The sequence below is a fragment of the Cheilinus undulatus genome, linkage group 16 (genome assembly GCF_018320785.1).
Source record: "Cheilinus undulatus linkage group 16, ASM1832078v1, whole genome shotgun sequence".
In the NCBI taxonomy this organism is placed as follows: domain Eukaryota; kingdom Metazoa; phylum Chordata; class Actinopteri; order Labriformes; family Labridae; genus Cheilinus; species Cheilinus undulatus.
This window is the reverse complement of record NC_054880.1, coordinates 19,107,252-19,132,004: the sequence shown is the minus strand read 5'-3', so window position 1 is coordinate 19,132,004 and position 24,753 is coordinate 19,107,252. Positions and strand designations below refer to the sequence as shown.

Genomic DNA, 24,753 nt, shown 5'->3' with positions numbered 1-24,753 from the left:
CTTAATGTTGTTTTGTTGTGTTATCCGAACATACTGTGCATACATACGCTGTAATTATGTGTAGAAAATAACGTAAACATTCAGAGCTCATCCAGAGGAACCTGCAGCGCTCGCGGCTCTCGGACAGCCCTCTGATTGGTCACCTCATGATCAGTGGGCGCGGCTTGTCAATGTGGGCGTTTGACAAAACCAGCCACCACGCAGTCACAGTTTTCATTCACTACGGATTTGTCGAGTCGGTCTGATCTCTGTGTTGTTTTCACTCATGTGCGAACCTGTTTGCTTGTTTTTACTCGAAAGCTTTTCACATGTAACGCGTTTTTAATGCGTGCAGCCTCACGGTTCGTGGACGAGCTTTTCCCGGTGAAGTTTTGAGTGTATTTTGCACAACCTACCTGAGTTGTGTGTCTCTTCCCTGCACGCCTGCTCTCCTCTCCACCATGGATTTGGTTTGGATTGTGGGACTCGTTGTGAGCGTCTGCGCCTGGTGTGTTTCCGCGGAGCGACACAGCGTCTACTGGAACAGCACGAATCCAAAGTAAATATCTCTATCCTGAAATCAGGTTTTCCCACTCTGAATCAGAGCTTGACCTGAGCTTTGCACTCACTTCTTTACCAACCAACCTTAAAGGAAACAGTGAAGTGTTTAGTGGTAAATAATTGAACTTTTAACCTAATTATGAGCGCAGATTGCCACATTAAGATCCCTCCACAGATACGTTAAAGGAGTTGCACCTCATGCATATTCAACGAGCATGTTGTGATGAATTTGTGATGCAGGCGACCCGCTGCCGTTGTCATGATAATACAAGACAGTTGGGAGTCTCTTTCTCCCCCTCCCCCCTCCTTTTGGCTTTCTGGGCTCAAACCTGTTATTATGCTGCTGTTTACCTGTGATACTTTGTCTAACCAGTTCACATTTAATCCCTATTGCAATCTGTGGAGGTTAAAGGATTTGTTGTATCAGATTGTGTCATCTATTTATCTTTAAAGAAAGGCTGGAGAGCTAGTTAGATAGCTGGTTTGCCTTCTTTCTGTTTGTATGACTTTCACAGGGAGATAAATGCATGGATAAGGCTGCTTTTATGAGTGCACCCCCTTATTTGGACTTTTTATGCACTTTTTGTGCATCTTTTGGAGGAACGCATTAATAATTAGGTTGTGATTTAGTTTAATCACGCTGATAAAAGTCTGTATACCTTTGTGTTATCATGGTGTTTTTGTATCTTCATTCATGAGCTGAAACAATATTTTCCTTGGCAAAGGTTACATCTTCTGGGGTTGGCTTTTACAGGTCTGACTCAGTGCAAAGTGTTGAAATATCTGTTGCAATATCCTCCCATCTGACACGGAGTCCTAACCTCTGCGTGGAGTGGGAGGTTTGCTGCGTCTCCTAAATCAAGAGATATCGCAGTGGGGTTTAGGTGGCTGTCAGGGAGACATGGGGGTGTTCATATTTCACGTGGTAAGACGAGTAATAATGGTGTATGACAGAGACAGAGGAGGTAACTTGAGGCCTGCCCAGTAGGTCACGCTGGAGGAGAGAGATGGATTGCTCAGGGAGGAGAAATTGGAGCTCAAATTGTCGGGGTTAGGGGGCCAGTCGGAGTAAGTGGGGGTCAATTAGAATTATGGTTGATGATGGCTGGGGTGAAATGGCTCAGGGTACAAAGAGGGGTTAGGTTTACGCTCCACAAACAAACTTCTGCATGAGCTGTCATATAAACACACCTACTATCACACCCATGCAGGCAAGCACAAACAGACTCCCGACTGACAATCAATCAATCACAAGGCTGGGACGATCAATCAACAACAACAGACGGTGTCTAAATCAATCAGTGTAGGACTCACACTCTCTCTGTCTGTCTTGGCTGTGAATGCACAGATAAACAGATTTTTCCCCCTCACACTTACCAGGTTGTTCCATCTATGATGGTAGAGCAACTCTGATGCTCCAATTCCCTTAAACCATCAGGAATGAAAATTATATTTTTCCAACAATAAAATGTTTATCTGTGTTGGTTGAAAATATACAGGTTTATCCAATGAGTTGATTAGAGTTCTTAAGTACAGGTATGGATTATGGTAGGGGTAAGTGTTAGTATGAACCTCTGATGAAACAGTATGAGTCTATTACCATAAACCCACAAGAATCCTGCAGTTTGGTTCATGTACTATTTTCACATTTCAATCAAAGCCAAAAAAGTCAGAAAACAGTGGGGGGCTTTGTAAATCTTGGTTAAAGATTATGTGTGTTGGTTGTTTAAACAAAACAGATATTATTCCACAAGTTCACCAGGGTTGATCTGATATCAACACCAGTATAGGTATATATTCTGCTATTTGAGCCAGTACCGGGTCTGATGAACCAATAAGCTAGGGATGCACCAATACCAGTACTGGGTATTAGTGCCAATACAAAAACTTAGTGCTTGTCCTCATTAAGGATTGCTGTACTCTGAGTTCTGTTGTGGAATCAGTTTAACCTCTTATTGTATGAGTAAGTAGGCTAAGTTGGAGCTATGTCTGCACTTTAGTGATGTTTCAGCATAAATGAGAGACAAATGAAGAGCAGACTGCAAACTATGCACTGCTAAATTTTCAAGATGAGCTTTGAGGAACATGTAACCAAAATAAAATGAACTTCAATCATTTTAAGTACTGTAAAGATATCATTTATATTCATGTTTGTACTTGGTATCAGTGGGTAAATCTTAATACTTGTATTTGGTCTGGAATGGTGGAGTATAAATCCCCCCAAAATCAGCCTGATTGGTCAAAAATATTCTCACATTTAAGTCAAAATTGGCAAAATGTCAGAAATCACTGTTTTTCACGTGGATTGGTTTATATTTTTCCAACAGCTGATGACTGAGGAATGCTAGTTCAGAAAAAGCACAGGCACAAGATTACTAGTACCAACACTGGTATCAATATTGTTGCTACTAATATTAATAAGGATTATGGTATCTGCAGTGGTGTCAGTATTAACCCCATTCAACTGGCTTGAAATGTTATGTCATCATATTTTGATGAAAGCCAGAGTTGCAGAAGGCAAATCCCTGACCAGGCAGGGCCTTCCACTTTGGAGTTTGCATGTTGTCCCATTGCATATGTGGACTCTTCTTTTTCTTCCTGCCTCTGCAGAGACAGGCTCATTAGGTCACATAGTGCCACTAAATTGCCCGTGGGTGTGATTGTGAGTATGACTGGTTGTGTGTCTCTTTCTGTCAGCCTTATGATTGACAGGTGACCAGTCCAGGGTGTAGCCTGCCTCTTATCAAATGAATGGGATATCTTTGACACATAATGGATGGATGTAAATAGTGACAGCTTGTAAAATGTCATAAAATTGTTTTAATGAAACTTGCTTGCATTGTTGTGTCTTCTCAGCTGAGGTACTGGGATACTGGTATGATTTTAAAACAGAAAGGTTTGAAAGCAGCAACAGTATGGAGAATTGTATTGATAACAGTATTGTGATCTGTATCAGTATTGGTAGCACTATAAGCCTGTGATTCTGAAGCCATAAGCAAGATCTCAACAGCTGATCAGTTTAGATAAAATCTTATGTTATTTCAGTTAAGACAAAGTCATAAAAATTTTTTAAAAAATCAGTGCCTTTTTATTCTTGATAATGACTAAGGTATGTTGGCTACAAACACACTGATATACAATTATAGATATTAGTGCCTGTATTGGCAGTAGTATCTATATCAGCCTTCATTTCTGTATAATTAGACAGTCAGAGAATCAGCCCTTTTCAGGCATATTTATTTTATTCCCCTGTTAGAGCCAGTTTAATGTCATAACTGAGTGTTTTAGCACCGACAACATTATTATTTTCAATCCCTGTGGAATTGGGCTTACACTTGGAACTGGCCGATACTAAAGTCGAGGTGTTGGAGTCATTATTGGAAAAGAACTGTGGTATTGGAACATCTCTAAAGCTACAGTGCCGCCACATTAGAGCTCCAGTATTGTCAGAGAGGCAGTAATTATAGCACCAAAGCTTTTCCCTGAAGTCCCAGATGCATAAGCGTGTAGCTGTTTCCCTGCTGTAGAACCACACTGATCACTCCTGTGTATGTATACTGGTAATCCACGCTTTTGCACTTGCTATTTTTTCCCTAGATGACTGTGCTAAATCTCTCCCTTTGGCTACTCTTAATCCTGTATTCGCAGAAAAAAAAACCCTGACTTTCTGCTTTCATTTTGGTACTTTTCATCATTCCACAGCAATCCGCTCTCCCCTTTGACCCATTACTCGCTACAGTGAGTGTCGACGTCTGTCTCTTCTCCCATGAGACACGTATTTTCCTTGTTTCCACAGGGTTTGTTGTTCCCTCCTTTTTGGTTGGAGAGCTGTCGTTAATCAAATTAATCTCAGATTGATCACTTGTGTCCATGTGATACTGGCTCATTTCCTCTATTTCTGCATGTTTGTCGAGGGATTTAACAGCTCACACATACACACTTAAACTCATACATATACATGCACAGTGGCCTTGCTTTCCACTAATTTGTGCATGTGTGTCTGAGCTCGCCTTGGGGCCTGGCTGCTGACTTCCAAGGTCGTATCTGCCTCCACTTTAACGACTACTTTCCTTCAGTGCGAGTAAAATATCCCCCTGACACGGTGTTCTCTAAGCACTTTCTGACCTTTTCCTTGTTGGCGTATTTGTTACCTTTGTGTCTGATTAGCAACAGCTTAATCACTAGTACGGTTTGATTCCCAGAAAGAGGCTCTCCAGAATGCCCAGTCAACTTGGGTCCCGGCGTGCCAGCATGTTTACGCGTCTTTTGTACAGCATCACCAGATTAGAGTGACTCACGCCCTCTTGTACACATTAACCCAGTCATCCACGCTCACACACATGTGCCACACTCTTGTGATTGATGTTAACTTCGTCTCAGGAGCCCTCTGGACTCTACAACTCCCAATGCGAGGCAACAATCTGTTCATTCACTGCTTCTTCCTCACTTTCCCTTTTTTTTCTCTGCTGACAGAGCAAGAGTAGACCACCACCTCCACCACCCACTCCTCCTCCTCCTCTTCCCTTTGTACCTGTCCCCCCCTCTCTCCACCACCTCCCACCCGCTCTTTTTGGCCAGGTTCCCTCTTCACTTGGTTCTGTGGTCTCCAGTTTTGAGAGCTTGTTAACTGTTTCATGGCATGCTTGCTCACACATGTTTCATCTGCTGTTTATTTGAACATAATCATCATTAGCTTGTTTATTATGGTTACACATTTTTAACTAATATGCTCACACACTGAAGTCTTTATTTTTCTCTGTCTCTAATGAGCTCTTGTAAAACTGAAAAAAAGCACCAGATTGTTTCGGTCCTGGAGCCGATATCAGTTTCTTCATACCAAAACTGAATGCTTTAGTATGGGCCTGTAGGGGATATACTTCTGATATCAGTATGATAATGAAATAAACACTAAATATATGAGGAAAGACACTGATTGCTTACATATGAATTAGTTGAAGTAATTTAACACTCTTTTACTTATGCCACTCTTTGGTTGTTTGAAATATTCATTCAAAACTTTGCATGAAAATGTTGTTTCCTCCATGCTAAATATTTTATGTCACAAAAAATGCTGTCGTATACATATTTACCCAAAAAAGGTTTCTTGGAGGCTTAGTGTCTTATCCTATCATATCCCATCATAAAATATTACCTGAAAAAGGTTCATTCTTGGTAGTTAAGGGGTTATCATGTAAAAGCAATGGTCTGGTGTCACAAAAAATCGAAAATGGTTGTTTCTTCTTGGCATGTTATCATATTGAGTCATACCATATCCTACTGTGTATTAACGGATGGTATCATATTGTATCACATCTTATTGTTTGGTAGCATATCCTATTGCATCATATTTCTATTCTTTTCTATGGCATCAAACAAAGTACCTGAAGTTATTTTCTCATGTTCAACAGGATCTTATTGCATCATATTGCACAAAAACTCAACTTGAATGTTTTTTTTTTTTATCTAAACGTAATTTCATCGTATCGTTTCACGTCTTATCGTATTGTATTGTACAACATAACATTGACCTAAATGTGTTTCTTGTGGGCAAAGGGATTATCAATTATACACCATGGTATTATGTTGTAACCTGACACACCAGATGGATACATACATCTGGAAAACGTCCCATGGACTATGATTGGGAAAGGGCAAAGCCTTTGAAAAAAACTCGGCATGTGATTGGATGAACGCTCCATCTGTATCATCTTTACGGGCCAATCAGAACAACATAACACGTGATGACTAGACTCATGCCGAATATGGTCAGGAGAAGGGCAAAAAACATCATTTCTACAATAAAAAGAACTCAGTCCTGTTCATTGTTCTTATTTTAATGAAGAAATGTCATCAAGTTCTGACAAAACAGACGCTATTGCAGCATCCACACTAATCTCTTCCGCCATAACTGCCCCGCCCTGTTGTCGCTGCTTTCTTACAGGGCCCAGTCTGTCCAGATAGTAGCTTTGCAAGATGAATTTGCCAGTGAGAAACACAGAAAAGGGCAAATCCATGTGCTTTGCAATGTTAATTACATGGTATCATATGATGCAAAAATTCACCTTAAGTGGTAGTGTCTACAAGATTACTAGTCATCATATTGTTTTGTAAATTATTTTAAAAATGATGGTTATGGGATTATCAGTTATGCACTGAATAATCTATTGTGTCATAGAGCACAAATATTTACCTTGAGTGTTTTTTTTTTTTTCAGACTTTAAGCCATTGTATCATTTCATATCATTTGTATCGTAGCATAGCTAACGTAGTGTGTCTTATAGAAATGGCCTTAAATGGTTTTCATTTGGGCTAAGGGATTATCAGTTATACACCGTGGTATTATACTGTATCCTATGGCACAACAGTTCTCCTTGAATGGTAGTGGTATCCAGACTAATAGTCATCAGATCTCATATCGTTTCACATCATATCACATTGTACCACATAAAAATAGCCCAAAAAGGGTGTCTTGTAAAATCAGGGATTATCAATTATATACCTTTGTATTTTATTGCACAAAAATTCCCCTTAAATAGTAGTTGCTTGCAGGCTTTGTAGGCTGAATTGAGTTTTATCATATCGTACAAAAGGTATATTCATTTGGGCTGAGGTTTATTTAATATATCCTATGGGATCATATTGTGTCATAGCACTACAAATATTGTATCATATCATTCAGTATTGAATAGAATCATGTAAATAATCATACGGTATTGCATGTTATGACAGGGATTTGTCTTGTATTTTGCTCTGTTCTGTTGTATAGCATCGGTGTATTGACTTTCTTGTTCTTTAACACCAGAGAACCCTGGCATCTGCAGTATTGATGGTATATAACGATACTGTTGTTGGTCATGTCATTTCTATCTAGAATCCCCTCACTGTTGCTGTATCACTTCTCTGCTTTCAGAGCTGTATTGGCTCATATGAATGAATTATTTAAGCTGTGTTTCGCCCACATGAAGAATTTTTCTATATGTATGTTGAATATGATCATTACTGATGAGTTTCTCAGTACAGTTATCCATATTATAGGATTCTGCCTGACATAGTTGGCACTGTGGGATAAATCACTGATATGATTCTGCTTTAAATGTTATTTTTACTCAGATAAGGGAGTTATTTCAGGCATGTTTCCCCCGTAGGATTTTTTCCTCTTTATTTATTCAATATGGTCAATATTTATACTGCTATCAGCAATGTTATCTGTATGACACTACTCAACCTAACATCTGTTGGTTTAATTCACTTATTCTGCTTTAAACACTGTGTTAGCTAAGATGAGTGAGTTATTTAAGGCATGTTTGATCCATATGAAGGCTTTTTTTGCCGTTTAACCAGTCAATATGGGTGTTTTGTGTTGCCTCCCATACAAATTGGGGGAATGGTCTTCACGGTGAGCCTCAGAAAGAGAAAAGTAACTGGTGTGACTGATTGAGGGTCAGAGTTCGTGATGTGATGAAGTGGCACAGCCTCTATCAATCTGTCAGTCATCCTGTCACGGCGGTGGTCCCTGAATGCTGCCCGCCACTCAGACCGGCCCCTCTTCTTCACACGGGTGCAGCTCTGCCTCTGGGAAACTCTCATTCTCCCCCTCTTTCTCTTTTTTAGCCCTTCGCTCCTTTTCCAGCTTTTATCTCAACTTTACAAGCTGTCCCTTTTCAGTCCTTTATTTCCTCAACTCCAACTCTCTGGGAGAAGGTGGGGGGAAGCATGCTAAGAGGTGTGGAATTTTTTTATCGTTCTTGGCACCCATGGCGATCCGTCACAAGGCACTTTGCCCTTTCCTTCACGCTTTTTTTTCCCTGTCAGCTCTCGCCCTTTAAGCTTCCTTCTTCTCCCTCCTCTATGAAAAGCCACTCGTCTTCCCAGCAAACCTGTTTTCTTTATTTCCCTTTCTCCCTGGTGCTTTTTTCTCTTGTCTGTCCGTTTATGCTTTACTCCTCTTGAAGGAGCAGAAGTGGAAGAGCCAGTATGAGAACGAGAACCATGAAAGGACAGGAATTAAAGAAGAAAAATAAAGCTGGAGAAGGGCTTGGCTATGTGCGCATTTATGTGTTTAAGAGATCAAACATAAGATGGGATCACCACATCGACCAGCTTGATTAGGGGGACACAATAGATAAGGATTTCTGTGATTTCCAAGTAATCTTAACAGAAGCCACTTTCCTGGAAAAACATCCAGGTTTCCCACTTCAAGTCCTAATCCAGTCTGCACACTAAACCCCCAACCTTTGTCGTCATTCTCTTTGGTAAACTCCATCTTTCCCCCCTTGCATTCTGCCCCCTCCCACCTCCCTTAATCTGGCCTTGTAATCTGTCTGCTGAATGCAATCTGGAGAAAAACACTCTGTGGGACTGTTAAGGTTAGTCGGCTCAATGATCAACGCAGCGTGTTGACACTTCCGATCCCTTCATAATCATCTGTAAGAAGACTTTACCCCTGTGATCATATTAGCAAGAGTTTTTCCCCTCCTAAAGCTGATTTTCTTCCTGTCAATATTCCCACTTCTTGTTGTTTGCAGCGTCAAATATGGGAGGCCGTGTTTATTGACTGCAGCAGATAGCTACAGAATGAGGCCAAAGGTTTAAGCTTCCTTGCGGGTGTGTTGACGGTGTTACCAAAAGTCTGCACACTGTCTGCTCTGCTGTGTTTCCCTATGAAGTGCAGCGCTTCCTGGCTACGTCTTTTCCCGGGAAAACAGCGTATCCTGTCTGCACAATAAACAATACGGTTCTCACACGGCGACACACGCAAGACTGTACTGGAGTTGATTGTATTTCCCAGGCTTGTGTGTGTTTAAACTGTGAGAATAAGTAGATTAGCGGTGATTAATAGTGCCTGATTGTTTTTCTGACTGTTCAGCCTTGAGGATAAGTCCAGCGCCTTCGCCTATCAAAAAGTCTGCCCCTGTCTCTATGTGGGATTCTCCTCTGATCCGTGTCACCTCAGTCAACCCTACCAGCCTCCTCCCTGCCCATCCTCTCACCTCTTCCTTATCTTCCCTGCAGACTTCCTCTGCTTCTGCCCACTCTTATCCTTTTTCTACTCTCTTTACAACTCTTCAATCCCACACGAAAGGGGAAAAAAGCTCCATTAGTGCACAGATTTATTGCTGCATTATGATTATGACTTCAGTTTTCTCCCATGGAGAGAGAGAGATACTGATTGTGCCACTTGTTTGTCAAGTCTTGGTGCAACAGTGAGTGTTTGCATGTTTGAATGAGCAGATATTATCACTGAAAATGAGCTATTGTGTTTGCTCAGTTGTATAAATATGAGTTTTTGTGTGGCTTTTGTTTTACTTTTGGCTTTTTTGTTGAATTTGTTGCATGATTTGGAGTGTAAACATGCATCCACAGCAAATACTGACACCCCCAAGAGGCTGGTTGTGGTACTACAATATTATTTAGAGATCTGTAAGCAGCAAGAGTAGGGAGAATGAGTAACCTGGACCTTTTTAGGGGTTTCTGGCCATCTAACAACAACACCAGAAGGGTATCACCTACTAATCCTCCACAATAACACTGATTGGAAGTAGGTTATAGCCTCAGTTTTCCTAAAAGTGGTTAAAAGCCAAATCCAATAAGTGTTGGGTTGTGCCCTGCTCTCCCTGAGTCTGACCAGATCTTATTAATTTGTGAGCATATATTTAGTAATTGTAAATTCCCTGTGAAATTCATTAGGCTGTGTTTGCTGAGGTAAACCCCCCATGTCTGAAAGTTTTACCTCCCGGAAATCAATCCACCTAAATCGATTTCTTGTACGGATATTTGCCTCCTGAGAAATGCAATGTCTGCATTGACCTTTCTGTTCTGCCCCTTATAAGATACAAATGGCTCTGGGGACAGCGTGAGACAGTTGGAAAGAGCATATGTATTCATCTAAGCCTCCTCAGAGCCAATTATTTCTCGGCCGGACTTAAAGCTTTGTCGATTTGCTCGCTTTGCAGAAGGAGTCAGGCCAGGAACAACGGCAGAATGACCAATGATCCACGCGGACAAAAAAGTTGAGTGACAGCGAGAGAAAGCTGATGGAGATAGATGGTGAAAAGTCGCACGGTGCAAAAGAATGATATCATGTTGAAAAAGAGGGGGTGAGGCTTAAAGAGTTGGACCATATTTGTTTCTATGACGACCCGTGCTGCATTGTGCTTGGCTCTGCAAACTCAGGGACAAAAAAGTGGCATATTTGGAATGCCATCAGGACAGGTTTTGATTGGTTCAGCTTGTCTGGGGTGGGATGGGGGAGGGGCTGAGTTGACATGAGGATCTGGTTTGCTTATTGTGTGATGAAAGACGGACAGGGAGTGGGCGTGGACGCCTGACAGTGATTGATGAAAAGATAGATGGATGAAACAACAAGAGTTTGAGCAATAACGTTAAACAGCCCTCTGTAATTAACATGACCACTTCTCAGGTAGCTTTGATCAGCATATTTTAAACTTGGGTGCAGATTTCTCTTAAAATTCAGTCAACACCTTCCTGTTTCTCTCTACATGCACTTTTTTGAACTCAAAAACACCAGAGTAGAGTGCTAATACCCCTTCTCTGTGACTGAACAATAGAGATAGAAAAAAAAAAAAAGCCCCACCCAGCCTTTCTCACCCCTCACTCTGTCCCCAGCCTTCATCCCCTCGCTCTGGGCCTCGCTGTCCGCTCTAAGCCCCTATATTAAGCAGGGTCTGGTGCTGATGAATGGACCCCAGCTCAACCTCAGCTCCACCCAATAATCCGTGGCTTGGGCAGAGCCGATTAGGTGGTCCCCACATTCCCATCCGCTCATCTGTGACCTCGACTGGTCACCTTTTGGGCCGCATTAATTGCTCGTGTAAAAACCCGGGAAGAGAATAACATGTTTGTGTGGTCAGGAGGGGCGCTGGTTTGGAAAAACAAGATGTAGTGGTTGTAAATGTGACCTACAGTGGTCTGTAAGTCTAAGTGGAAAAAGTACTTGACTATTCTTACTTTGGATAAATTTACTTAAGCACAAGTTAAAGTACTGGTCTATAAATCCACTCAAGTAGAAGTAAAAAGTATTAAATTTAAAATTTACTGTAAGCACTGAGTGGCTACTGAGAACTGGACAGTACAATACGGTCTTTACTTAGTGGCATGAAAAACAACAGAACAGATCTCAAATCAGGTTGTTCAAGCACAGTCACACTTTTATATTAAAGTAAAATACAGTGTTGAAGGTGAGAAAATCTGTGCTAAGATGGGTCTCTTCTGGCAAGAACAAATCAGAGAGTCAACCTCATATCAAGGCAGTGCATGCTGATGGAGAGTATACGAGCATCTGAAGTCACAGGGAGGAACTCTAACTCATTGGATAACTTCACTCATGGTGCAAATATATCTAACATATAAACAACAATCCAAAAGAAACGTGAACAAAGGAATCCCAGTAGGGATTGTTGTACAACAGGCAACACTCAAACACAATTAGACACTTTGCCCAAGGCATTAAGGGGAATTCCACCTACACATCTTCCTAGATTTGAAATCACAGCGGAAAGAGCTTAGATTTTTACAGAGTTAAACTAACACTTGAGGATAAACACTATCAAATAATGAGAGGGATCCGACTGCAGACCTCTATGATGTGACATTTTGGACTCATCTGTTGCAAACCTCTGAGCTCAGGCAACCTCGACTGAGGCATGGGATGTGATGTACCTACCCTTGTTGGGTTTTGCCTGTTTGTGGTGTGTTATTTTTGATTGTATCCCCCTACCCCTTACCCTAACCCTGATGTTTAGGGTGCTTAATCCTAACCCTCTTTGGGTTATGCTTAGTTTGTGTGATTCCATTTATATTTATAAAGTTCTGACTTAGGTAATGTAGTCACTTCCCACCCCACAGGGTTGGCCTGTTGTAGAGCTCTGCAACAGATAATGCCAACATGCCCCACCATAGAGGTCTGCATCCGGGGACACTTGCACATATCTCCGACACTGAAGAGCATTTCACTCAGAAACAAAGTTGAAGTTAAACTGTGGGTTATAGAATCAGCTCTGAAATATTTCACCCAGAGATGTCAACACTCCAGTTTTGGCTGTGTTCAACAGCTGTTTTGTGCTACTATGTCGTCAACAGAGGTGGAAAAAGTGCTAGAGTATTGTGCTCAAGTAAAAGTACAGTTACACTGGTAAAAACTTAAGCAGAAGTTAAAGTACCGATTTCAAAATGTACTCAAAGAAGTGCAAATACCTCAAAAAACAACTCAAATACAGTACTTTGAGTAGTTACTTTCCAGCCCCGCCTGTAAGGACCCTAAAATACTTCAAAATTGATCTTTAAAGAGGCTGATTCCGGTCATGGCACTTGAAAGGCACGACTTTTGAAGTATAAAACTCTCAAGTGCTGACTTGGCGAATGTCCGACCTTTGATCCACATTGCGGCCCCTCTTTTAGCCTCGGAGGTCCGGCATTCCTCAGGGCGATAGAGAGCAAAGATGAGAGGCTGATGGATGGATGAAAGGCGGGGGTAGAGGTGGAGAAGAAAGCAAAATGCTGGCCAGAGAGATTAAAGAAGAGAGATTAGACTCCCAGCTCCTGAAGAGGCTCCAATAAATCAGGAATTCCTTCTCAGGAGGAAGAGTTGCCGGGAACAGCGTGTAGTCAGAAGATTGTGTGCTGGCATACTTATGTTTTGTTTTCATGCTATCATCTGTGTGGCTTTTTTTTCACCTTATCATGACTGAAACACTCCCATATTTCTCAGCAAAGGCACTCCCAGAGATGGACACAATCCTCCACCATACCTCCACATATCATTCTTTAGTAGTGAGTACAACAACTCCCAACTGCTGCATCTTCTGCTGACTTCTCCCGGCGTCACTGTCATTGGAAGAAAGGATCCGGGGATAAACAATGGGAATAAATTACGACAGAGAGAGGGAAGGAGTCTGGAGGAGGAAAATAACAAGGGACTCACAGAAAGAGAGAGGCTTTATTCTGCTAAAGTGAAGGTGGCGGGGTTTGACTGTTAGCTGAACCTTTTCGCACGGAGGCTTCGGCTCGCTTTGAAGCCATTACAATCAGTCAATTAAGCAGATGATGTGGAACGTTTCAGTGGCCGAGGCGTTAGAGGGGAACAAAAGGCAGCGGGATAATTAAAACTATTTGCCATTAATAAAAGGAGGCTAGTCGGCCTCCCTGGGTGCGTATTCAGCCACGCTCTCTCTGCTAAGTGAGGCATTTTATCACGCTCTGAATAGAGACACTGTATGAAATGAGAGGTTGATAAAGCAACTGTAGCACTTGCATTCTCTTACTGAAAAAACTTCAAAAGCCGATTCTAACTCAGGCCCTTTAACCCCCTCCTTTCTAGTCCTATTCATGCCCCTAAACTCTCCGCCTAAAGGCGCTGGGAAGTGGGGACCAGGAGGGCATAATTACCCCCCTCCAGGGCAACTTTAATACCCTTTTTTGTGTTTTAATTGTGCCCCCCTTCGACCCCCTTCTGATGAACACATTGGGAACATACCACAACCAGCGGTGGGGGTGTATAGAGTTTGTTTGTGTGTCTGTGTGCAGGAGGGGGGTGATAACTCTGTCAGGCTGAAGCAGACAACAGCGTTTGTTCAATAGTGTTATCGATTCGCCTGGAATTGAAAGTGGCAGGGGGAAAAAACACTTTAGCGGCCAATCGGGTAAACAGAGCGTGGCAGGCAAACTGCAGATAAGCACTAAGCTGTCTGGACCGTGGCAAAATGATAATTATTGCTCTCCCTCTCTGCTAAAAGTTAGCCAGAGCGCGCAATTATCAGCACAGCTAGCTGGAAGTTTCATCAGTACCCTAAAATGGTACTTGTTTTATTTCAGCCCCCGTGTTGCTGTTGTAATGTTGACTAATCTGCTCATCAGTATTGAGGGAATGCAGCCAGGCAGAAAGAGAAGGGGGAGGCAAGAGTCAGGGTGTTTGGAGCCAAAGCGTCTGTCCTTTCTTTTTTTTTTCTTTTTTTTTTTCTTTTTTTACCAGAGGGACCCCAGCCCACAAACAACAACAGGAGCTAACGAGAGACAGGGGGCCTGCACACTTTGATCGTCAGTCACACATATGGACCTTGTCACTCCAACACAAACTCCCTAAATGCTACTTGTAACTTTTGAGGGGAGGTTTATGAGAAAAAGACAGAGTTCTCCAAGAAAAATCAGCCCTAAGTGGGAAGTTTCTTTCCCCGCCAAAGGTGTCTGGTTAGCACCCTGCAGGCTTTCGAGAACTCATAACTCTTTGAGATCTCTAGATCTGATTAAATAGCACCGGGTAATTCAACTCACACCGACCGCCTGGCTCTTTGTGGCCTGCTGAAAGCCTGATGAACCATCCGTGTATTCATTGCAAAAGCAACAGAACCCTATATTAGACTCACATTCTCCATGCATGTTGTGAAAACATTCAAGCCTGTTAAATTTCACCCATTCTTGCAGAACTCACGGTGATCCAAAACAGCAGGAGATGTAAACTGATAGGCATCGTTCAGGGAGGAGGTGTGTGTGTGGTTGCGGGCACAAATGGTAGGTAGCTACTGCTCTAAGTTGTTGATGGATGGGAATTACTGGGAAGTGTGTGTGAGGGTGTTTGTGTGTGTTGCTAGCGGGTTGGCTAGCGCTCCAGGCTGAAGATAGATGGTTGTGGCTGAAAAGAGAGCATTAGCTGTGAGCCACCCCGGGAGCAGACACTCAGTCAAGGGGAGGGGGACAAAGCTGAAATACCTTTGGTAACAATTCGCTTGAGATAAACTCATAATATGTGAGGCTGAAAGAAAGGCCTGAAGGTGCGGGGGTCAGGAACAGGCCAGGAAGACCGACTGAAGCAGCGTCAGAGTGAGGCTGTGAAAACGTGTAATATTTTCAACACCACATCTGAAGAAAAACCCAATCTCTAGTGTTTTAAAGATTAATATATAAGAAAAATGTCAAAGCTTTAAAAAGAAGACCTTCAGAAATTGACAAAAAGATGCAGCAAGTAGAAGTGTGGAAGCCCGGTCTATATTCCACGTTCAAGACGATGCAAAATTGTAATTTGGTTCTTTCTGTGGTGCCATAAAATCATACAAAAATCCAAGATGGCCGCATCTGTGGCGGGAACTCTCCCTATGTATGAATAAAAGCTTTATTCTGAGTTAATTTTTTATTCAGGTGATTAAACAATAATTTAGATAGACCTGCTTCTAAATATTATGTTTCATTTTTACTACATTTGTTCCGCTAAATCCTACAAGAGTTTCCTTCCTCTTTTTACACACTCCACCTTTATGTAAACCTGACTGGTCAAAAATATCAGACTTTGTTTGCAGGATTCTGCCTAGGGCTGGGCAATGAATGAAAATTTAGAGGAAATCACAATTTGAGTTTTAGAATTTTCACACCACAGTAGGTGCAATATTTCATTGACTTGAAATGTGTCGTTTTTGCAGCAGAGATTGTTAATGGAAATATTTTTCCTTATTAAAAAGAGAGTGACATTAAAGTAACCATTCCCTTCAGTACAGCAGTTCATATTGAATTTGCACTGAGTCAGAATAATTGTAATAAGATATTTAAAAAAAAATGTTCAGCCCTGGTTAAATCTGTCTAATATTGTGTTGGTTATAATGTAGAATTATGTATTGGCTGTGTCTGTGGAAAAAAATACACAAGATGAGGAACTTAAAGAAATAAATGCATAAAAAATTGCAATAAGATTTTTTCCCCAGATTGTTCAGCCATGTTTCTGCTCCCTTTTATGTGTAATTAAAAGCAACAAAGTACCCTGTATGAAGTATCTATCACAAAAATTCATATCCAGTGAGTATATGTCTAATTTCAACTCAAAAATATTTAATTGAACCTATCACTATTTTAAGATTTTTGCCTTTATTTTGATAGAACAGCTAAAGAGAGACAGAAAATAAGAGAGTGGGGCCAAATAGCACCAGGAACATGACTCGTCCCATGTCCAGTGCATCAAGGACTCTGTTTATTTATTCATGGCTGCCTGCTCTACCATCTGAGCTGAACTGGAGCCTGATTGATTTATTTAAAACTAAATCCATATCATAAGTCCTGAAAAATATCTTATTTAAGATATTCATTGGAAAAAGGGCCTAAAAGGCTTGTGATTACAGCAAAAATCTGCCACTGAGGCAGGAACTTTAGTGTAAAATTAGCATCAGTAGGCCAGGGCGATAAATCCATTTTACTTTTTAACTGTTTTCGTGGAAAATCCAAAATTCAAAAAATGACAATCTGGACTTTCTTTTGAAACGCGTCCTTTAGACTGCCTGGTTGAGCAGAAAACGGACTGGTTTTGAGCGCTGCATCCAAAAAACAATTCCAGTCATTTACAGACCACTTAACTAATAGGAATTGGGTCGTTTTTGAACAAACACTAAACAAGTTTCAGAAAAAAGCTGGATTCACAAAATACATTATGCTATTTACAACAAATAGAGCGTAATATAGTCTATTCCTTACATGATGGTTCCCATAGTTCCTGATTTGTTGATTGACTTTGGCATCTGTATTGTTTATGTCTATATTAATGACAAAGGTGGACTTAATATTGATATATAATACAAAACACAATTATTCCAAAGTCTACTCCTAGTACTTTATACTCTTCTGAAACTCAATAGTGAAAGACTAGTCTACATCTCAACCTTAAACCTCAAAATAGGAAATTATTTTTACTTTTGTTGGCTATTATTGATACAAGAAGAGCAAACTTGTATTGAGAGTGGAAAGAAAATTATTTAAGATTATAAATTAGGTTTTATGTGAAAAAATATCCGCTTTTATTTTAAAGCCATATTGCCAAGCCCTAAGATATGCTAATTAAGATAGTTATCACTGTTGAAAAGCCATTAAGGCCTTATTTTTTTATGTCTTTATAGAGTGTTTTTGTTGATTATGAGATTTTGATCCAGACTAAATAGATAAATGTGGCTTTTGATAAATGCAATGAGAGGTTTTGGACTACAAGTTAGATAAATACACTTGCCATAGTCTGAGTTTTTGCAGTGTGTGAGGTTTATTTTTGTTGCCATGGGAGCAAAGGGTTGTTGATATAGTGTTTTTTTTTTTTCTTTTTTAAATCACACTAAACAGACATTAGAGCAGTGGCTTGTGAAAGGACATTCTGTATGATCCCTGTTTTATTTTTTTACATTATATCTTAATGATATGAAGAACAAGAAACAAATATATGAAGAAAGTTAAACTTTAGATAAAAGTTGATTTTTACCTGATTTGAATCGGGTTAAAATCTCTGAGCGTGACAAGCCCAGATCAGAGTATGCTAAAATAATTTTCCTGTTTGACCCAGGTTCAAGAGAGGCAGGAGGAAGCTTAGTTTACTTAAAGACCATCGTAAACAGGTTGGAGAGGGCGGAGGAGTGAAGGGAGGGATGGAGGGGAGGCAGACAGTCTGACTGTCTCCCTGTTTGTAATGAGAGGGAGTGTGTTTGGAGATGGTTACAGAGCGTCACCAGACTCATGTCGGACGTGTCGGCCTGTCTCTAACACGCTAATGAAAGGGTTAAAACATATGTGACCTTTATTTTTGCTTGTGTTCCTTTCTTTAAGTGTGTTCCTGCTCATGCCGATGTTAATTTGTCGCCATGTTTCTCTATCTGTGCGAGCGTGTGCAGCCCTGCAGATGTCAATACTCATCTCCTGTCATGCCGGCCTAACTGACTGCTAATGTTTCTCTGTAAACATCATTCAGCTCCATTGGGATGTGGGATCAATGTGCACTCATGCTAACGTGCTACACCGTAGCAGCGAAACCCGCCTTGCAATCATCCATATTTATGCGCATGTTCTCTGCAGATCATTCTTCCCCTTATTGCATTTTTTCCTTCTCATTCCACTCCAACACACACATAAATCCACACTCACACACACTTTCTCCTCCTCCTGCTCACTATCACTCATCCCCATGCCGCTCAGTTTTTCCTCTGATTTCCCTCTTGTACACCAGCGTGAAGCGATCAATATATAATCACAGGTTTTGAGGCTTATATTTATTACCGCTCCCATGCTATAAGCTCTGCTATCAGTCTCCTGCCACTGTGATAACCTCCTCTGTCTCCTCCCTGCAGATTTCTATGGGATGACTACGCTGTGGAAGTGAAGCTCAATGACTACTTGGACATCGTCTGCCCACATTACCCCCAGGGCGAAGTACCGTTGCTGGATGCCGAGCGCTACGTGCTCTACATGGTGGAAAGAGAGGACTTCGAAACCTGCAAGCCACAATCATATGACCAGATGCGCTGGGAGTGTGGGCATCCGTTTGCTCCTCACGCACCGGAAAAGTTCTCAGAAAAGTTTCAGCGATTTACTCCGTTCACTCTTGGGAAGGAGTTCCGCCAAGGAGAAAGCTACTATTATATCTGTGAGTGTCACTATAGACTTCTCTCATGATGATGGTTACTTACATTCCAGTGGTTTCACCAGCTTTCAGCACCTGTTTTGAGTGCTGAAGTCTGCTTGCTTGGGTACAACATGGGTTGTGACTGGAATTATCACTTATTAACTACCCTTTTCTCATTAACACATAATTTTTAACTGGCTATCAAACCCATTGAAATTTACCATGATGCCTCTGTGTGACCCAGAAAAGCCAACAACCTCAAGTCGAAAAGAATATAAATAATCAGAAAAAACTCTGTTTACATACGTGACAATATTAGCAAACAGTATGGCTCTGGCATTTGTGGAACCCGTTTTGATAGGAGGACCTGATAACCTGTTTCCATTTTTGTTAGAATGTATTACATCTAAAATTCTCACCATAGCTCCAACTAATTCCAACCCTTTTGTGATCTGATAGCCAGATTTATTAAGAACACTTCTGTGTGTTCACAGGCTTTGAATAGTGAGTTTAATGAAGAGAGCTATTCATTGAGCAGTGTATCATTGAGGGGAAAAAATCCCAAAAATAGTTAGCACATTTACTTGTCAGCCATGATGCAAATGTTGTTCAGTTTAAAACAGTCTGGCAGTCGACCACAGATCTCACATGACCCCCTTTGCAATCCATTACAGTGAGACACCACAACTGTCAAAATGGAAATACACACTAAAACTGTAAAAATAAAGTCTGATTAAACTTCCTGTTGGGATAAGGGTTAAGGGTAAGGATATGAAACATAAGCTACATTTGCTTCATAGCTACATATCTTGCTAAAGCTACATAGGCCATATTTGATAAATAAGATACATAGGTAGCATAGGTAACCTATCTTAAGTTAAAGCAAAGGAAGTCACATTAGCTACAAAAGATACATAGGTAATGTGGCTCTATAACTAACATAGTTTAAGCAAAAGACAAACCAAGCCATGTTAGCTACAAAGGATACATGACTCCAGGTAATGTAGCTTCTTAACTAACCTAACTAAAGCTAAAGCAAAAGAAGCCAGATTAGCTACATAAGATACATAGGTAATATAGCTTCATAAATAACCTAGCTAAAGCTAAATCAAGAAAATCTACAGTTGATTATGTAATATTTGCTCAAGCTAGTTTCGAAGTAGTTATGTTCATGCTGGCTTGTTTTAGCTAAATTGTAATCTGTTTATATCTATGCGTGATAATGTTAAAGATGTAATTAGCAAAGTTGTGTTAGCTTTAGCTTAAACCTACAAAGCTAAAGCGAGCCACCATTTGTGCAGCTACTTCTAAAACATGTCCATACATAATTTAGTTAATCATCAGTGCATTGTAGTATATAAAGCATTGGTTTAGGGTCTACTGGTTATACACAGCTTGCCAAGATGCATTCTGGGATACTCTGTGAGATTGAGGGAAAGGGAAGATAGAAAAGATATGTCAAAACAAGTTATAACACATATAAATGTATTTATATGTGCATGAATGGGCCACTAATGCATTCTAGACTGCAAAATGTCAAAGGAAAAGTCCGGGTCACAAATAATTTGGAGTTGTACACACACCAAGCATGAATGGCCAGTAACCCACAATTGGCAAGTTGTTTAACTTTCCTGTTGGACTAACCAGCCTGCCATTGACATTAACATTTACACCAGCATGGCCAAAAATATCTCAAGAAGGAAGAATGTGAAAGTAACTCAGCAGTCTTGCTATTCTTCTTGAAACCTGTACAATACTGGAGCTGGCTGCTGGCTCTATGAATCCTAATATGGACAATTAGTGGGGTGTTGGCTCATTTTGCCAGGAATATGTTTTATTTACTCTGCTAAAATGCAGCTGCACAGAGCAGGCGGCGTTGTCACCCTGACCATGGCTGTAATTAGATAAACGGCAGGACAAGACACACTTCTCCCCGGTCACAGATGGCGTCCTAAAGCTTTGTCCCTGCGTCAGTCTGTTGCCAAGTTTCTCTGTGTGTTGATCTGTGTGCGTGTGTGCATGAGCGCATGCATGGGGGTGAATTAAGGGCCCAGGAGCAGGATAAGTGCATTAGCTGGAATGTTAACCTCTGCGTTGTTTCTCTGTTTTCCCTGGCAGCTAAACCTTTGCACCATCACGGTCAGGAGTGCCTCAGGCTGAGGGTGGACGTTATAGCTGCTGATGGTGAGTTCAAACACCTATCTTGACAACACCTCAGGTAGTCGTAGTTGGATATTCAGTGTAATTGATGGTGTTTTTTCTTACCTTCCAGGCTCTCAGGAGGCAAGAGTAGCTAAAGGAGGCACAGGTGGGACTGGAGTTGGAGCTGAGGGTGGGGCCCACAACCCCTCCAACAGACTGCCTGCAGGTATGTTGACCAGGCCTGTCCTTACTAATTATCCCTGACCTTTTAAACGACCCAGTTACATTCAGGATTAAATGGGGGTGTAAATGTGCGGTACTAATGTGTCTTCTTTCTCTCTTATCTTTAAGCAGATGACCCAGTAGTGATCCTACCTGACGTCCAGAAGAGCGTACGGACAAACTCTGCAGTCGCAGCAACGTCCCTGTCGATCCTCTCGCTGCTGGTCCCCTTTTCATTACTGCTATTGTTGCACTGAGAGGACAAGAAAGGACTGCAGTTGGCAGACGTTCTTATATTTTCAGGGACTACAATGAAGACAGTCCGTGGGGATGAAACCACTGACTCAAAAAGACAGTTTTCTGTGCCCAGTGCTGGCCACAGGGAGAGACTTTTGAAGCTTGTAAAGTACAGCTGGACTCTCTTGCACTACACGTGCTGAGCAACTCCTGAGCATTTGAGACAAAGTATGTGGGCTTTGTCCTATTTTTTTAAGGTGATAGTGCTTGGAACAACCATTTTTGTAGTGCTTTCTTCAAAAAAACACAAACCTCTTTGGACTAAACCCTTGAAGAAACAATGAAGACGAAGAAGAAGAACTTAAAGGCCGAAGAACAATCAAAAGGAGCTCTGAGTTATGTTGATGCAGGGTTTAATTGGAAACGTTTTCTTGTACCCTTTGAGCCAAAGATCAGTCATCTCTCCAACTTGTACACTAATCCACCCTTGAGTATTGTGTACTATTTGTTGTATTGTTCTTGTAATGGTATTGAGTGGCATTGATGTCCCAAGTGATTACTTTCTTTAAATGTAGCATTGACAGACACACGAGGCTGTTCGCATTTCAACCATTCCTTCCAAACTCGACCATGTGCTTAAATACTGTAGCACTAAAACTGCACAGTACTCACACGCCATCATACACTCCACCAGACACGTACACTGACGTCAGATGACATGCAAACACACCACATTGAACTGTGTTATGTGTACATTCTGTGAAGATAATTTATGACTTTTGCAGCTGAGAAGTTTTACTGTATATACCGTAAAAGAAATGTTTACCGTTGGCAACAGGGAGAGCTTTTTTTCTCTCTCTCCTGGTAGAGTTAGTACTTGTGTGAAAGAGGAAAATGTGTGAAAGCAAGTTAGTGATTGATTGAAAGAGTGATGAGACAAACTGTTTTTCTGCCAAAAGCAAACACTGAGATGTTGTGCATTCCTGCAGAGGGGCTGGCCTCCTCTGTTTGTTGAATCTCGCCCCTGTTCTGGTTAAACTGTCTGACAAGAAGAGCTGGGATCAAATATTTTCTTCTACAGGACCCTGCCTGTATTTCATGGTGCTTTCATTTGTAGTTTAAAGCTCAATTAGGAAAAAAATCTCTTAAAATGAGTTCCAGTAATCAGCTCTTTAGATGTTCAGAATAATTTTCCCTTATTTTGTTGATTTTGAATTGTTAAAGTCATTTTTTTCACGCAGACAGGACACGGCATCACACCGAGTTGCCAAGCACACCTTCACCTGACAGGCTGGCTTGATCAGCAGAGCACAACAGTGTATGACTACCATTGAAGTCAGTCGTTTTTTATCTGAATTCTTGTTACCTAATTTTGTACATGTGTAAGTAAGAGAAGTGTATAATATGTATATGTATATATATACATAGAAGATTATATAAAAGACCTTGTTTGATAAATATGCTAAATGTGAAAATTTCATGTGAATTAAAAAATGATATTTTTGGAAAACCAGAACAGTTTTCTTGTATGTGTGATTATTTTTTAGCTATTTTGACTAGGCTAGTCATGGTATGACTTGCGTGGCTTTAGTAATGTCTGAATGTTTGATATTCAGGAAATGGACCTCTTATATCCATAGTTGATTATTTAAATTTAATTGTAATAAATTTGCTTGTAAGGGGACTGTGTATGAAGTTAAACCTAAATTTCGCCATTTGATGTGTTGTACCAGAATTAGCTTAAAGCTAATGTACATCTGCAGCCTCTTTGACCACAGTTAAAATAACATTTTCAAGTCAGTATCAACACTGAAATAGTTGCTATAAAATAATGAGCAGACATTAATGGTTTCTCAAGGGTTTATTCAAATTGACTTATGTTATTTCTTATCTTTCCTGTCAAACACTAAAAAAATTGTTTTAGCCAAAACAGCTAGCCAACTGTGAGTTTTGTGGTAACATTTTATACAGGCATTCTTTTCTCCTCAATATTTGTTTGAGTAATTCTGGGTATCCCTTAGCTTTTCATTTTATGTGGACAAAGAGCTGCAGTGTAGAATTTTAAATTATGACTATATAGTTTACATTAAAAATTCCAATGATATCTCAGCTAGCCTTAGCTGTACCTAACCTAACTTTGTGGTAGTGCTAATTAGTAAAAGTTAGCCTTCTAACACATTTGAATAAGATGTAAAACACAGTAAACACTGTGTCTTTTAAGATTTATTTTGTGGTATTGACTCTTAACATGTTGCTAGTTGTGGCATATGTAGCTAACAGCTAGGGGACAGCCTCACAGCTGCTGACATGGACGTTTTCCTGTTTACAAGCTAACAGGCTAAAGGGAAAATTGAAGGCGGAACTGTTTATCACTTTCAGTTTTATAAAATGTACGCTCGTTTGGACCACAGTGTTTTGATGACCACCAAACACTTGAATCTACAAAAAGGCCTTTAAACACTGTAGTATACTGGCTGGACAAGTAGTTTGCAGCGTAGCTTTACTTCCTCCTTCAGAGCAGTGAGGTGTAACCACAAAAATAGCCGACACATGAACAGATTAGTGAATGGATGCTGAGAAGAGAAGAAAGTGAATGAATTTAGAGAACATATCAAATGTAAGTGAACAGCACAAACAAAACTTGGCAGTCCACCATTGTTGTTGGAAGTCCAACTGCTTGGGCATGGCTATTGCCTGGAACCGTAATGTGCATATGAGTAAGCCTCTGTTGTCAGAAGAAACTTGCCAGTTCATACTAGGAAAAAAACAGTGGAATTTTCAAAAGTTTGCTTTCTGAAACCTGTTTTCAGAACTTCCTGTTTCTACGGGAAGCAAATAAACACTGTTAGCTAGGCTAATGACTTTCATGGCTTCTGTATGACTAATTGTTTGATGTTCAGGAAACATACCTCTTGTACCCGTTGTTCACTGATTCATGAAACTTTGGCAAAAACATGTCCCACTACTTTTATAGGTTTTTCTTATTTTTTATTAATTTAATGGTTATATGCTGGTCCATTGCATACAAAATCAGTTGTCCTCAGATAGGAGATAATCATTTCAACTTGATTAAAAAAAAACAAAAGTAATAATTGAATTAAGTAATATCTTTACCACATGAAAGAGTAAATTGTAATATGTATTAAAAACTACAAACAGTGAGTTTTTAACAATATTTACTATTATTTTGTGGTTGCTAAAAATGTGTCCCACATATTCGTCACCACCGTCAGATATTTATAAAA

At 40.6% G+C, this 24,753-nt stretch overlaps 1 protein-coding gene across 2 annotated transcripts; it reads left to right on the top strand.

The window, feature by feature from the left end:
• The first annotated feature begins 229 nt into the window (after positions 1 to 229).
• Positions 230 to 23,016, top strand: efna1a (ephrin-A1a). Of its 2 annotated transcripts, none has more exons than XM_041808044.1 (5): positions 230 to 538; positions 18,633 to 18,928; positions 21,026 to 21,091; positions 21,180 to 21,275; positions 21,404 to 23,016. In XM_041808044.1, exons 1-5 carry the CDS (start codon positions 441 to 443, stop codon positions 21,526 to 21,528), a joined length of 681 nt encoding a protein of 226 aa, XP_041663978.1. In that variant the 5' UTR covers positions 230 to 440; the 3' UTR covers positions 21,529 to 23,016. The 2 variants fall into 2 exon arrangements, with proteins under 2 accessions (XP_041663978.1, XP_041663977.1); XM_041808043.1 differs by having other exon boundaries at positions 21,401 to 23,016.
• The last annotated feature ends 1,737 nt before the right edge of the window (positions 23,017 to 24,753 follow it).

What these genes read in the sequence shown, in the direction of transcription:
- efna1a (XM_041808043.1), top strand. Translation starts at nt 441, where the DNA reads ATGGATTTGGTTTGGATTGTGGGACTCGTTGTGAGCGTCTGCGCCTGG. An exon ending in TGGAACAGCACGAATCCAAA is followed by an intron (nt 539 to 18,632) that starts GTAAATATCTCT and finishes TCCTCCCTGCAG; the next exon opens with ATTTCTATGGGATGACTACG. An exon ending in CTCCAACAGACTGCCTGCAG is followed by an intron (nt 21,276 to 21,400) that starts GTATGTTGACCA and finishes CTTATCTTTAAG; the next exon opens with CAGATGACCCAGTAGTGATC.